Source organism: Eumetopias jubatus, unplaced genomic scaffold (genome assembly GCF_037043125.1).
Source record: "Eumetopias jubatus isolate StellerSeaLion01/CBP00866 unplaced genomic scaffold, mEumJub1_p1.0 scaffold_3, whole genome shotgun sequence".
Taxonomy (NCBI): domain Eukaryota; kingdom Metazoa; phylum Chordata; class Mammalia; order Carnivora; family Otariidae; genus Eumetopias; species Eumetopias jubatus.
The window spans coordinates 149680301-149696189 of record NW_028274809.1 but is presented as its reverse complement, the minus strand read 5'-3'; the positions used below and the strand labels follow the sequence as shown (position 1 = coordinate 149696189).

Here is a 15889-nt window from a genome sequence, read left to right as displayed (position 1 = left end):
TATGCTTTCCAGACCACCAGAATCAACATCCCATGGAAACTTGTCCAAAATACAGATTCTCGGGCTCTATCCTAGTTCAATGGAATCAGAAACTGGGGAAGTCAGGGGTAGAGGGTGAGGAGCTGGCCATCTGTGTTTTACCCAAGCTTCATGGTGATTGTGGTGCACAATGAAGTCTGAGAACTACTACCACAACCAAAAAAAGAGATGTACAGAAACTGGAGAGAACTCTGAGAACAATGAAGTTGAATGAAAAGTTTGAGACAGAATAAACAAAGGAATCAGGATAACTAGCTTTAGCAAAAGGAAACCTGTGGCAATGACATTTACACGTCCTCAAGTATATGAAGAATTATTCCCAAGGAAAAGTAAGCAGATGTTCTCCATTTCCCCTGAGGGAAGATCAAGAAGACATTATGAACTTTAAGCTGTAACATAAGAAATTTAGGTTAAAATATAATTAAAGTTTGCTGACACAAAGTGTTGTTAAATATTAAAATGAATTGCTGAGGAGTATACATAACCTCTTCTCTGAGCATCTGTCTCAAAAACAAGAGTAGATTAGAAATTCTCTTACGGTTCTTTCCAGCAAAATGATTACCATCATTTACATAAACGGATTAATATTTAGAAAATGTGAGAAACGTTTACATTATAGATCTTTTATAATTATCTAAAATTTAAAATATCTGATAGCTATTTTAAATACCGAAGTGTTAAAATGGTAAGAGTATTTATCCAAACACAAAACATACACACTGAAAGTATTTATTTAAATTATAGATAATGGTGTTCTTTAATAGTTCAAAAAGTGACCAGTAGCACATAAAATTCTTGGCTGAGACAATTCACATGTATTTTAAAATAAAAAGAAGAAGTTGAATATAAATTTAAAAAAAAGTAAAAGATTGAGTAGTTGGTATCTAAAAATTGTATCCCTGGATTTTAAAAAGATCACTGAAAAAATTCACAACATGAATATATATATATTTGAAATTATCTAATATATATGACATACATAATATACCATATTATATATATATTACACACTAATATATATATGTGGTACAAAAATGAAAGCAATAACCAAATGCACAGCTTTGACAAATTGCTCCTAATATCTTCTCACAGTCTTATAATTTTATACAAATAAGTTCATTAAATAAACATGGAAATAGGTAACTAAAATTAAAAGATACCAAAAGGTCCTTGTCCTGTATTCCAGCAATATCTGGTAAGTCTCACATGTAAGTATGCCATAATTATAATTCCTGAAGCCGAAGTTTTTTTTTTAAATGTCAGAAAGTCACCAAAAGTTTAAAAGTTCAAGTCAATAATTTTCCATTTGTATAGAAAGTCACTATAAGGATAACTCTGTGACCTAGTCACTTCTAAAGTATTTTGCAGTTGCAAAATACTTTAGTCTTTAGTCTTTATTGACAAAAAATAATTCCAGTAATTTAGTAAATGTTCGTATTTATTGTAGTTAGCATAATTTAGGAAGTTAATGTTTTTCTTTACCTTTTCTACCTTTCCACCATTGATGTCACTGGGGAGGAATTTCTTGCCAATTGTTCTTAAGTCTGTCTAAAATAAAAATATTATTATTAAAATATAATTATAGAGAAGAGTAAATCTAAATCTAATCTCACTCATAAACAAAAGATGAAATTACTTAAGGTCTGCAGAATAAAATTTAAATCAGTATCTTTTAGCTGATTATGAGATCTATACATATAATCGATCTTTTCAAATAACATAGTCCCGTACATATTTTGTTTAAAGTACACTGGTAAGTTGAATAGTAAGGTTTAAGGCCTTAATTCTGGTTATATTCCTTTCAATAACTTAACTACTAAATCTTCTCTATTAAGACCTAATACTTGATTTTATATAAACTGTAGTCTTACTAAAAAAATTAATGCCCCAACCCCAAACCAACTGACTACTTTTAGTACATGAACAGAACGAATATATTTTTGATAACTGAATCCTACATAACATTCATATGAAGAGTCATGAAAACACATTATTCTATTGGCTGTGATACCCATAACAAAGCTATATAACATACAAATATCCTAGGGAACAAATACCACTGCAACAGCAAGAGTAGGAAGACTTCATTGTAGTAAAAATCTGTATCATTTGCTTAAACAAATTACAGAAATTGAAGTTAGTGAACAAATGACTAACTATATGAAAGTGCAGAACTACATATTTCTCAGCAAACCAAAGCAAAACATAAAAAGGAAAACATAAGAACTAACAGAAACAAAGTTGTAGCATTTCTGATTTAAAAACAAAACTTGAACTATACAATTTACAAAAAAGCAGAACTTTGAAGGATATTGTCCTCTTTAGGAAGTACAAACTAAAGGAACAATAAGAAATTTGCTCAGAGGAAAATCAATACTCATGAAGAAGGCCTAATTATTTAAGCTAAGAAATTTTGATGACTGAGAGTGTGAGGTTAGATTGGTAACTAAATTTATATTGTTCTGTTCTTCCTTAAAATATAACAACAGCTCTTCATCTCCTTAAAAGCAAAATAAAAGAAAATAGAGTGCATTTAATCACAAAACTGTAAGACAGAACTTCATGTTAGACTTAAGGGGAAAACACTAGATGATTAAAATAACTGTGACATACAAGGAAGACATGGAGGGAAGTAGGATAGTCTTTCATCACCTAAAATAACAGAATGTCCTCTTATTTGAAATACCAGTATGTGGTCAGCTTAAGAAATGAGCATAGAAATTATACAATCCCCACAGATCTTTCCAGACTTTTACTACCATAATTCATATTTTATTTCTCAATGTAATGCAAGGGTCACTTCTAAGCTAAAACTCACCAAGTGGAACTGCCAGGCACACTAAGCCCCAAATCCAAAACACTTGTGTAATAATGGATTAGCTTTATTGTCTTTGCAGCCTCCATCCAATCACAGAGTAAAAGAATTACAAAGCTTATATATATGTTTATATATATATGTATATATATATAAAATTATACCTTGAGTTGCATGCCTTTTCACTTTGAAAATACTGAGTAACAGGTGGGAAAAAAATATTTTCTTATATTAACCTTCCATATATTAGGATTGTTTTATTCCTAATGTTAATACACATGAAGTACTGAGTACAATGAATTGCAAAGAATAAGCACTTAATGAATGTTAAATTTAAGATATGTATATTTTGTTATCATCTGAATATGAATAATCACCAAGTCAGTAATACAACTCACAGTTCATAAAAATATAAGCATTATATTGAAATAACTCAGAGGCTGAAATATTTAAATATGTATGCGAAACAGAATATATACAAATTTTATGATATACCACAGTCCCTCATTTCTGGTTTTTAGCAATAATTATGAAATTTAATTTAAACTAAAATGAGGCATCAATATAAAGTAGAAATAAGCACTAAACTAAAATCCTAAACTCTGAGTCATTACAAACTGTAATTAACTAATAGGACCATGGGCACTGCCACAAATTCTCTAAATCCAGCTAATTTATTCCTCTATAAAATGGAAAAAAATGTCACTAAGTCTATCTCATAAAGTTGTTATCAGGCTAAAGGAAGACAATATATTCAAAGTTTACATAACTTTCAAAGTGCTAAGCACAATATAATGAATATTTCATTATTCTTTTAACAAGATGAAAATGACCTACCAAATCTTTAAACATCTTAAAATCAAAATCAATTTATAAGTACTGCAAAGGCAATTTTATGATTCAGATGCCATTACATCAGGATCACTAGTAAAACTGGGTCCAAAAATACATTTATATTGGACATAAAAAATTATGCAGGAGAAATACTTAATCTATAAATACACATGCACGTGTGCACACATACAAAAGATCGCTATTTATTCGAGTAAGTTCAATAGAATATCTATTTGGCAAATCATTTTATATTATACAGAATCCTAAAAGAAATTTTTAAAAATTTGTTTTTAAATTTTTACTAATGCATAGTATTCAGTAATTTAAGACCAAGCTATCACTTAATTCACTTCTGAATAATTCAGGTATTTGAGCCCAAAACTACATGTTGGATTTTAATGTCATTTCTTAATATTCTTACTTCCCATTCCATAGAGTAAAAAATTAAGAAACCTCCTTTTCAACATAAAAATCTATACAGAAACGAATTACACAGCAGCTCTGAGGCTGCTCTTTTTAGAAGGTTGGCCCTAGGCTGGCATGTGGGAACTTTGTACTTGAACCATTTCCTAACTGAAAATGTGGTTCACTGCCTAGACTATTTGTATAAACAATGTGATTTATGGTGAACACCTGATTTTGGGGGAGGGAGGAGTCTTAGAACTGTTTCACTTAGGCAGAGAGTACCCTCATAAGAAGACCAATAAACGCCTTGGGTGCTAGTCTCTGTGGACTTCCCTGGGCAGAAACACTGTACAGTTAGCCTTAAAAGTTCACATTAGGCCACTTTATTTTTACAAAAGACCTACATGAGTTTTTGCTAACTGAAAGAAATTCGAAGATTTTTCATTTTACAGGTAAAGGAGAAAAGCAAAAATAGTGTTCAGTGGTTGTGTCACAGTGAGCCTTTACAGAAACAGAATGTACCCCAAACAGCGAGAGGGGCACTGCTAAGCTTCTTCCCCAGGAACTACACTCAGCATCTCAGCATCCAGCTGCAATAGCTTTGAACTGTGTTGTAAGCATCTGTGCTTTCTCTTGATTTATTTTGTGCATCCTTTAGCGAGATATGCCCTAAGGTATCAGAAAAACCTGAGAGGTTACTTTTTGGGTCTGGGAATGCTCTAAAATCTTTCCATATAAATTAATGGTAATTACTTCTTCATTTTACACCATTTTGGCTTACAAAAGGTTTCGCAGGAATGCCTTACTTTTTTTTTTTAATTTTATTATTTTGAGAGAGAGCGAGCACGCACATGAGCTAGAGGGGTAGAATGAGAAGGAGAAAGAGAATCTTAGGCAGGCTCCACGCCCAGCGCCAAAATCAAGAGTCAGATGCTCAACTGAATGAGCCACCCAGATGCCCCAGAAATGCTCTACTTTCAAATAGCGGGGAAAACCTGTACATATATTACTGCATTTTCATTGCTAGATAAAGGAACAAGCTCAGTGTGTCCCGCACAGGAGGAGGGGGACACAAGAAAGCTCATGCATGGATTATTCTTCCAACATGTAATAAGTTATATATAATAAGAATCAATAATGCAAGTCTTTTTCAACTAGTGACTAAAAGCCCCTAATCTTTGAAATTTGAAAAAAAATTCAACAGAAATACTACAAATGCCTGACTTTACTTAAAGGTGATAAGCTTGAAAAATAAATTAGCTGTCTGGTCTAGAGTTCATCCTAATTAAAAGTATTTCTTTTTCCTATTGTATGGCATGATATCTTAGATTGGAGTATTCAACTATGTATTTCAGAGAAAATTATAAAGACAAATTAATTCATAAAATAATGGTCATCATGTACCTCTTATGTACATAGGACAAATACTTGATCTTGATTTATTTTATTTAAAGTTTCACAGCCAATTATAGATAGCTCATTGCTATTTACCTAAGTATATAAATATGAAAAAGAATAGCAGAAGACTGTCACAAAATCTCTTCCTCATCTTTAGAATTTTTTTTTAATTAATAGAGTTTTTTCAACATTTTTTGAAAGTAGAATTCAATTAGGGTGCAAGTCAAAAAAAGTTAAAGTGTATATGGAATATTTCCATTTGTAGACATAGACAACATGCATAATTTCTAAAGCTTACTTTAAAAATTTTATAGTCTTTTATTAAAAACGTGCATTCTTAGTTCAGAAACAAAAAATGATCTTGTTAGTTTTATTGAATAAAATTCAAAGAAGCTGAAAAAAATGACAGAATCAAAACATAAATTTTATCTGTTTAAGTCCGTTTAACTGTATATAAATTAAAGTAATGTAAAAAGAAAAAGTTATATACAGTTACATATTTATTTATATTTTAAATGTTCTTATCAGTTGCTGCCATTTCTGCTTCACATTACACCTGTGTTGCAGTGCTATGGTGGATCTATCATTCTCTTATGAATAAGAGAATAAGTAATTCTCTTACGAATTTTGTTGACTATCATAATGTATAAATTTAATTTAATAGATTCAATTATAAATTTAATAGATTGTTATTATAAAGATAATACGAAAATACTCCCAAAGGGGTAACTGCAAGGTTGAAAAAAGAATATTCGTTTACTTACACCTAAATTTCAAACAATTCCTATAATTCTTCAAAAAAATCCAAAAGCCAATCCCAATTATGGAAAAGATACAGCTATAGAGGTAGGTGGAAGGAGAGAGATCTATACACAGCATAACTGTAATTACGGATGGCCTTAATCTTCTTATTTTACTTTTGTTTTCTTAAGTGTTCTACAATATACATTACTTTTATCAACAGGAAAAGTTATTCTGAAAGAAAAAATACAACTGTCAAAAAGCTATAACCTAGCTAGAGTTCCTATGTTAATGATTTGTTTTAATACATATGATCAGTATTTTCTGCTATTATACATCTACTGTAAATGTTATAAAATTCTATAACTGATCACTGGGGAGAAATGGGAATTCTAATTGCATTTTTTCCTTTTTTATTGGATTCTGTATAACAGATCCAATAAGAAACACATATTTCTAAAAACTGGGCTGATAGATTACCAAATTCAACGAACATCACTGCAACTTAAAATACACAGTAAAAACAAAAGATGTCCTCCATATTACTTATCTTAAATTCCAGTTTATTCTGTAAGACATTTTGAAAGCTTCTAGATTTAAAATGTTCATAAGTTAATAAACAAAACCTACATTGAGAGCAATCAGGATGATGTCATTTACATTGACTTTGTCAGGAGAACTTGTGCAAGCTTCAATGCCTTCATCTGAAAGATACCTGTTAAAATAAAATAAATGGCTTAGTATTTTCTAAATTCAAAATTAACCAAATTATATTCTTAAATCAACATGCAATTGTGTTCTGTACTATAAAAAGCTTCTACTATAAATACCAGGGAAAGAGCTCTGGATATTCTGTTTATTTACCGTATCTGATAGAACAGAATGGGCAATGCGTATTTTCCCTCTTTTGTATCCTTAAAGGGATGTTGTGTCAATAAAATTATCCATATGCTTCCTGAGAAAAGCTATTTAAATAACAAAATATTTCTTAATGAATATATGAGCTACTCTTACTATTATGCAAATATAATATCTGACTTAAATATTTGTTAATACAGAAGTTCTTAGAGATTTGAGATGTGCTATAAAAATAGAACTAAAAATAGCACAGATTTAAACTCAATCCCTGACAATTTCCTCAGTCTGCAACTTTCTCATATTATCTTCTCAAGTTCCCTTTCCTGGACATAACATTCCTGAGAATGCTTTAGTAAATATTATTGACTTAAAGTGGCACAAAGACAGGCAACTTTTTAGCTAATACCTTTTACTTTTTTCCTGTTCTCTTTTCAGTTTTTTTACTCATTGTCTTATTGCCTTTTGATCTTTTATCCAGTCTAAACCAACCACACATCTGTTGTAGACAGTAACTAATTCAAGAGTAAAAAGATTATTGAATCCAGGAAAGAATCATTTCTACCCATTCATTCATGCCCATTTCAGGCATTCTAAAATTCTTTTGATAAATTCTAGAATTCAGGTATCATCCCCCAAAAGTCCACCTACACAAATGCCCATTAACATCTCACATCTTTTACTTTTTTTAAGGATTTTATTTTTAAGTAATCTCTACTCCCAACGTGAGGCTCAAACTCATGACCCCGAGATCAAGAGTTGCACACTCTACTGACTGAGTCAGCCAGGCACGCCCCCCATCTCACATATTTTATAATCAGTGTCAACTCCTTTAACCAAAGGCTGGTGCCAGCATTGCCACTACAGACATTCTCCCACTGAGAAGACAAGGAGTGTTAGGCTGACAGAACTAATTCAAGCTCACTCCTGATGGCCAGCAATTCACCATCAATCCCCAACATCAGACTGACTCATCCTAAAACACTTGTCAGTGTAAACTCTACCTGGAGACAGCAACCAAAGAGCATGTGCCTTTAAGAAACATAGATTGAATAATTTCTCAAAAATGAAGGAGCAAATGAAAAGACACGTAGGGTGCCTGGGTGGCTCAGTTGGTTAAGCGACTGCCTTCGGCTCAGGTCATGATCCTGGAGTCCCGGGATCAAGTCCCGCATTGGGCCCCCTGCTCAGCAGGGAGTCTGCTTCTCCCTCTGACCCTCTCTCCTCTCGTGCTCTCTATCTCTCATTCTCTCTCTCTCAAATAAATAAATAAAATCTTTAAAAAAAAAGAAAAGACATGTAAATCGAAGAATGCAAAAGAACAATAAGAGATTAACGTTGAAAAGCCTAAGAACAAGACCAAGGAGATTAAAGTATATATATCAAAGCAAGAATGTATTAAAAAAATTATATAGTATTGAGTTTAAGACCCTGGCAATGCTTAACTACAATGATGAAAGAAGGCAAGTAGTTAACTGGGTTACAGAGAAAAAACAGAAGTGTTAAGTATGTACATGAGTAAGGATGAATGGAGGGGAGACAGTAATAACAGTACATAAGTGACCAGGGAATACAAATGTCTACAGTCAGCATAGATGGTTAAAACACTGCTTTAATTCAAAATGGCTGTTAATTTCCTTATTATGTTGTTAAATTTCATTGGTCCTAGCCACTGACTATATGTCATTAATCATCTTACAAATTCAGTTTTAGAAATATTAAGTCTCTATTTGTGTGAAAAGTATTATGTGAGTCAGTAATAAGATTAGTAAAATGATGAAAATTAAACACCTGCCTTCAAGGAGTTCACTGCCTCACAAACAGCACAACACAATAAATATATAAATATGCAAGGTCAAAATGAAATATTATAATGAAATATTAAATGAAATATTATAAATGAAACATTACAGGGGCTCAAAGTGACTAGGGGATGGGAAAGGGTGCACAAAAGGGAACAGTATGAGCAACAACATAAAAGTAAAAACGGTAAAGCACTTCTGGAGGTAATAACCTGGAATATTCTGGCTGGAAAATGGGGAAGAAATGATAGATGAGTATAGGTTGAGATGGATTTTGGAAAGCAACAGTACACAAAGATATGGGTGATATCTTAAATGCTGATCAATTACAAAAACATAACTTTCAAAATTCCTACACAATGTGGAAATAGTATGCAATGATGAATAAAATACTTTGTTTTTCTAGAAAGGCAAGTCTTTAGAATTTAAAAGATCAAAGGAAGTGAGATGATCTGGAATAAATCTTTAAAATAAGCAAAATTTACCTCTTCAGTTCTACAGATGAGGAAAAGAAGGCCCAAAGATGTTAACAGAACTTCCCAAAAATAGAAACTTAAGTGACACAAAGTTTAAACAAGAATGCCTCCTGACTCCCAGTTCATCAGTCTTTTCATTACAACATAGTTTTTATTTATCAACTACAATTGCTATGTTAGAAATACTATCTTCTCACAAACATAAACCAGTATCTGTACAAATCAACTTCCTGATCCACTAGACAATTTTAAACAACACACACAAAAAGGGACAACTAGGCAAACTCCCCATCAGTGAACTCCACAATATATTAAAGAAGAATATATCTAGGGGCACCTGGATAGCACAGTCGGTTAAGCTTCTGACTCTTGGTTTCAGCTCAGGTCTCATGGTCATTAGATCGAGCCCCGCATCTGGCTCCATGCTCAGCACAGAGTCTGCTTAAGATACTCTCCCTCTTCCTCTGCCCCTTGCCTGGAGTGCTCTCTCTCTCTCTCAAATAAATAAATCTTAAAAACAAAACAAAACAAACAAACATGTCTAGTTTCATAGTAAAAGATCAGAGTACTAACACTAATAATTAGAGATTCAAAAATTGTAAAAACAGTAAAAATACCTATCCCTACCTAATATAAAAATGGAACACTAACAAAAATTGTAAAGGCAGAAGCCATAAAGAGGTGGAAATTTGACTTTATATATGTGTAAGTCAAATATCATGTGATTTCTTTCAAATAATGCCTGTAAAATGCCTCCTGAATATAACAAATTCTAAAATGTGGCTCAATCGCAATTTCCAGAACTTACATGTCTCCCTTACCCTTCATATTTTGAAAAATCAAAGGATTTGAGCCTTACAGCTATACTCCTATCAAGGAACAGGAGACCCATTCACAGCTCTCCCCAGTGACATCTTGGTGATCCTTCTATAAATACTGTACCATTTTCACTGAAGGACTCAATCTAAATTAACCAGAACTTGGGACTTACACGTTCATCTTGTTTTTGTAAACATTTAAAACTCCAACATTATCAGTGAATAAAACAAATAAAAAGTAATAAATAATAAAGGTCAAATTCCCAAATTGGCTTCAAGATGCATCAGTCATTCAGTAACTGAAAGAACAAAACACAAAATTCAGCAGCCTTAATGAGAGAAATTTTGGGAAAGAAAGGAATTGAAAAATTGGAGCAAGCATGCCAGATCTGATCCCTGTACACATCTGCACGACAGACGTGGAGGGAAGAGAATTATAATCAGTTCCCACGTACCATCTCTGAGCACGTAAAACCCGAAGGCATATAGACCTTAAAGAAGAAACAAACCCCAGAGAGCTCATGTTGACCAGAACAGCAAAAGCACACATTTTTCCATTCTAGTGGAGATTTCGGAACAGTAATTCATTCCTCTAAAAGCAGGTAAAATCCTGAGTCTAACTTATTTGCTGGCTATGATGGACACATAACGAGGAGGACAAAGACAAACTGAAGACTACATGCCCCATCTACAGGGAACGGCCTTAACTCACCTCCACCTGACTGTCTGTAGGAGGGCAGGTAAAGCAGTTAGTGTCAGAGCTTCTCATTTTTAGCTTTTAAGTTTTTGTAAAGCAATATATAAGCCAAACAAAACATAGTTCAGCCTGCATGTGAAACACCTACTTTGTACTTATTAATCATATTACTTTATTAAAATTATCTGCTTATTTGTTCCTATACTTTGAAGTTACCTGTCTTTCACATGCAAGTTTGTACCAAAGTGTCTCTCAAATGATATAATATTCATGACTGACCTCCTGTTCAAGCAAAAGAGTAAAAGAACTGTCTTTTGGGTCACTTTGTATGACTTTTGGAAAGCAATGAACACAATTATATAGTTAACAAATGTTCTTACCAGAGTTGTCTACATCAGACTAAAAAGTGTCAAATCACTTAGTGTGGCATAAATATTTTACAAACTGGACATATATGGAATTAATCCTTACTTCAGATTTCCAGATGACATTTTTTTTTTTTTTTTAGGGAAGAGGAATGTTCTAATTAATTACCAGAAACACTAAAAAGCAAACACTAGTTTTCTTCCCTCCACCCACCTGATCCTTTCAAGCAGTTTGAACTAAGGCCTGAATTCCTAAAGTAATCAAAGACAGAATCTATTACTGCACATATAAATTAGGTTGATGACACAAGAAAATTCTTTAAAATGCCAAGGAGAAAACTAAGAATGAAAACATTCTTCCCAAATGAATTGGAACAAAATAAATAAAACAATGGACGTATCTGGACAATGACTGGTATACAGTAATCTTAACTGTCTCTGAATAAAACCCAAATCAAATGGCCTCCTATGGTTTTTGTGGTCTTTGATCTATACGTGATTATTTGCTACCACATTGAGATTATTGGCCCAAATATGTACTCTAAATATCAAAATGGGAATTTTAACAAATTAATTCCTGCTTAGACACAAGAAAATAAAGATAACTAACTTCCAACTACCCAAGTTCAATACGGGGAAAGAAGAGAATAAAACACGAGATAATTAAAAAATCAATTAATATTCAAAGGTATCTTTGGTCCTGTCAAATATGGAAGTTGACAACGTACTGCAAATTCTCAAAACATTAGAATATATATATATATACACATATATACATATATTTTTTAAGTAAACTCTACACCCAACATGGGGTTTGAACTCACAACCCCAAGATCAAAAGCCACATGCTCTACCAACTAGACAGCCAGATGCCCCATCAACACATTAAAAAATACTTTACAAAACTGCCTGAATAAAGATCTATTCTCTCTGCCTATCCTGTTTCTATCCCCATTGCGTAAGTGGAATGTAACATGCTTGCCCAAAAATTCACTTTTTGCTATTATTCTTATACCCCAGAGACACTGAAATAATAACTTGCTAATTCTGTCCTCTAGGGCAGAAGAAAATGACTTATAAATCCCTATTTATGATTATAATTTGGGAAAATATAATGCAGGCATACCTTTATTGTACTTCGCTGTACTGTGCTTTGCAGATGATATTGTACTTCTTACAAAGTGAAGGTTTGTGGCAACCCTGTTTTGAGCAAGTCTATTGGTGTCATTTTTCCAATAGCATTTGCACACTTCATATCTTTTGTCACACTTTGGTAATTCTCACAATATTTCAAACTTTTTCATCACTCTCATATTTGTTACGGTGATCTGTGATTAATGATCTTTGATGTTACTATTGTAATTATTTTGGGGTGCCATGAACCACACCCATATAAGGGGAACTTAATCGATAAATGTGTGTTCCGATGGCTCCACCAACTACTGCTCCCTCGTCTCTCTCCCTATTCTCCCTTTAGGGCCTTCCTATTCTCTGAGACACAGTATTGAAATTAAGCCAGTTAATAACCTCACATTGGCCTCTCAGTGTTCAAGCGAAAGGAAGAGTCACCCATCTCTCACTTTAAATCAAAGCTAAACATGGTTAAGCTTAGTGGGGAAGGCATGTAGAAAGCTGAGACAGGTTGAAAGCTAGGCCGCTGCACCAGTTAGCTAAGTTGTAAATGTAAAGAAACAGTTGTTAAAGGAAATTAAAAGTGCTATTCCAGTGAACACACAAATGATAAGAAAGTGACACAGCCTTATTGCTGATATGGAGAAAGTTTTAATGTTTGGATAGAAGATCAAACCAGTCACAACATTCCCTTAAGCCAAAGCCTAATTGAGAGCAAGGCCCAAACTCTCTTCAATTCTATGACTGGGAGAGGTGAGGAAGCTGCAGAACTAGTATGAAGCTAGCAGAGGTTGGTTCACGAGGTTTAAGGAAAAAAGCCATCTCCATAACATAGAAGTGCAAGGGGAAGCAACAAGTACTAATGTAGAAGATGCAGCAAGTTATCCAGAAGATCTAGCTAAAATCATTAACGAAGGTGGCTACACCAAGCAATAGATTTTCAATGTAGATGAAACACCCTCTATTGGAAGAAGATGCCATCTAGGACTTCCATAGCTAGAGAGAGGTCCATGCTTGGCTTCAAAGGTTCAAGGGACAGGTTGACTCTCTTTTTAGGGGCTAATGCAGCTGGTGATTTAAGTTGAAGCCAATACTCATTTACCATTCTGAAAATCCCAGGGCCCTTAAGAATTACACTAAATCTACTCTGCCTGTGCTCTATAAATAAAAGAACAAAGCCTGGATGACAGCACATCCATTCACAACATGGTTTACTGAATATTTTCAGCCCAATGTTGAAACTCACTGTTCAGTAAAAAAAGATTCCTTTCAAATTACTACTCATTGACAAGGCACCTAGTCACCTAAGATCTCTGATGGAGATGTACAGCAAGCTTAATGTTTTCATGCCTGCTAACACAACATCCATTCTGTAGTCAAGGAATAATTTAGACTTTCAAGTTTGTTATTTAAGAAATAAATTTGAAAAGAAAAAAGAAAAAAATACAATTTGGAAAACTATAGCTGCTATAGATAGTGATTCCTCTGATGGATCTGGGCAAAGTAAACTGAAGACCTTCTGGAAAGGATTCGCCATTCTAGATGCCATTAAGAACATTCCTGATTCATGGAACAGGTCAAAATACCAACATTCACAGGAGTATGGAAGAGATTGATTCCAACCCTCTTGGATGACTTTGAGGGGTTCAAGACTTCAGTGGAAGAAGTAACTGCAGATGTAGTAGAAACAGCAAGAAAAACAGAATTAAAAAGTGGAGCCTGAAGATGGGACAGAAATGCTGCAACCTCATGATAAAACTTGAACAGGTGAAGGGGTGATTCTTATGGATGAGCAAAGAAAGTGGTTTCTTGAGATGGAATCTTTTCCTGGTAAAGATACTGTGAAGATTATTGAAACAAAGGATTAGAATATTACATAAACTTAGTTGATAAAGCAGCAACAGGTTTGAGAGGATTGACTCCAATTTTTTTTTAAGATTTTATTTATTTGATACAGAGAGAGAGAGAGCACAAGCAGGGGGAGTGGCAGGCAGGCAGAGGGAGAAGTAGGCTCTCTGCTGAGCAAGGAGCCCGACGCGGGGCTTGATCCCAGGACCCTAGGATCACGACCTGAGCCGAAGGCATACGCTTAACCGACTGAGCCACCCAGCCCAGGTGCCCCTTTTGAAAGAAGTTCTGCTATGGGTAAAATGCTATCTAACAGCATCACATGCCACAGAGAAATTGTTTGTGATAGGAAGTCAACTAATGAGGCAAACTTCATTGTTGTCTCATTTAAAAAAAATTACCACATTCACCCCAATCTTCAGCAACCACACCTTGATCAGTCAACAGCCATCAACATCTAGGCAAGACCTTCCACCACCAAAAAGGACATAATACACTAAAGGTTAGAAGACAGCATTTTTTTAGCAATAAAGTATTTTTAAATTATGTACATTTTTTAGACACAATGCTATTGTACACCTAATAGATTACAGTGAAGACAACTTTTATATGTACCGGGAAACCAAAAAATTAATTTGACTTGCTTTATTGCAATATTTGTTTTACTGTGGTGATATGAAACCAAACCCACAATATCTCTGAAGTATGCCTGTATTTAACCATACTGAATAACAAGATTAGTAAGATAACAAAGCTAATAAGAATTGGCATAAAATTTGCTTCAGATCACTTGGTACAGATGAAATCAATATATTCATTACAGTTTATAGATACATTAAGGGTAAAAAAAAATCACTGATGAGAATACAAATTGATATGCCCACAGTAAGTTGAATGAACCCATGGGATTCTCTGTCTAAATCCCTATTAAGCACAGTAATTAGCAGGACCAAAACACTACTAAAGATAAATCAGAAGAGGACAGACTATGACACACAAAAGATAAAAATGAAAAAAGAGGTCTTTTATTGCATTTCCATTAAGAACCAAGTATCTCTTCTATCACCTACCATTTTCTTTTTTCTTTAGGTAAAGTGGCTATCTACTATGCCAAAATAAATACCACTGAATTCTTGGAATCTTTATTCCAACAATTACAATAAGGACCTGAATCAACACTAGCTTAAAATGCAATTTTCTCTATGGTTTATGTATGAATGTATCAGATGAATAAAGTTATGTATTATTTAAAGTACCTCTGAGTACAATCACTTACTGTTGATCTTAATCAATATAATAAACTTTTTTAATACAAAATTTATTTTATCCAGAAATAAACTATTTTTAAAAGTACATTAATTTTTCAGTTTTTAGTTTTATGATTTCTTTACATACACAAATGTACACTACTTCCCTTTAGTTAACTTATGACATTAAATTTCTTCCACAGGTACATACTTACCACTCATACCTCAGAAAATCTCTTTTAATTTCTTCTACACTAATTTTTCGAATTGTTATATTATCAAAAGAGAAATACCAAAAGCAAAGATATCAAAGATACTTAACATTTTAAATGCAAATTTTTCATAAAATTAACTGGCACAAAAACTGAAAGGATGAATATGCAAAAACCAAAAAAAGAAAATTTACTTAGTACTACAG

At 33.3% G+C, this 15889-nt stretch overlaps 1 protein-coding gene across 2 annotated transcripts in view; it reads right to left on the bottom strand.

The window, feature by feature from the left end:
* Positions 1-15889, bottom strand: part of TDRD3 (tudor domain containing 3) — a 160369-nt gene that overhangs the window by 100317 nt on the left and 44163 nt on the right. For both annotated transcript variants that reach the window (XM_028105088.2, XM_028105098.2), the window contains exons 2-3: positions 6863-6947; positions 1522-1587 (exon numbers count right to left, since the gene is read on the bottom strand). In XM_028105088.2, the coding sequence (XP_027960889.1) occupies positions 1522-1587; positions 6863-6947 (151 nt within the window). The remainder of the gene's footprint in view (positions 1-1521; positions 1588-6862; positions 6948-15889) is intronic.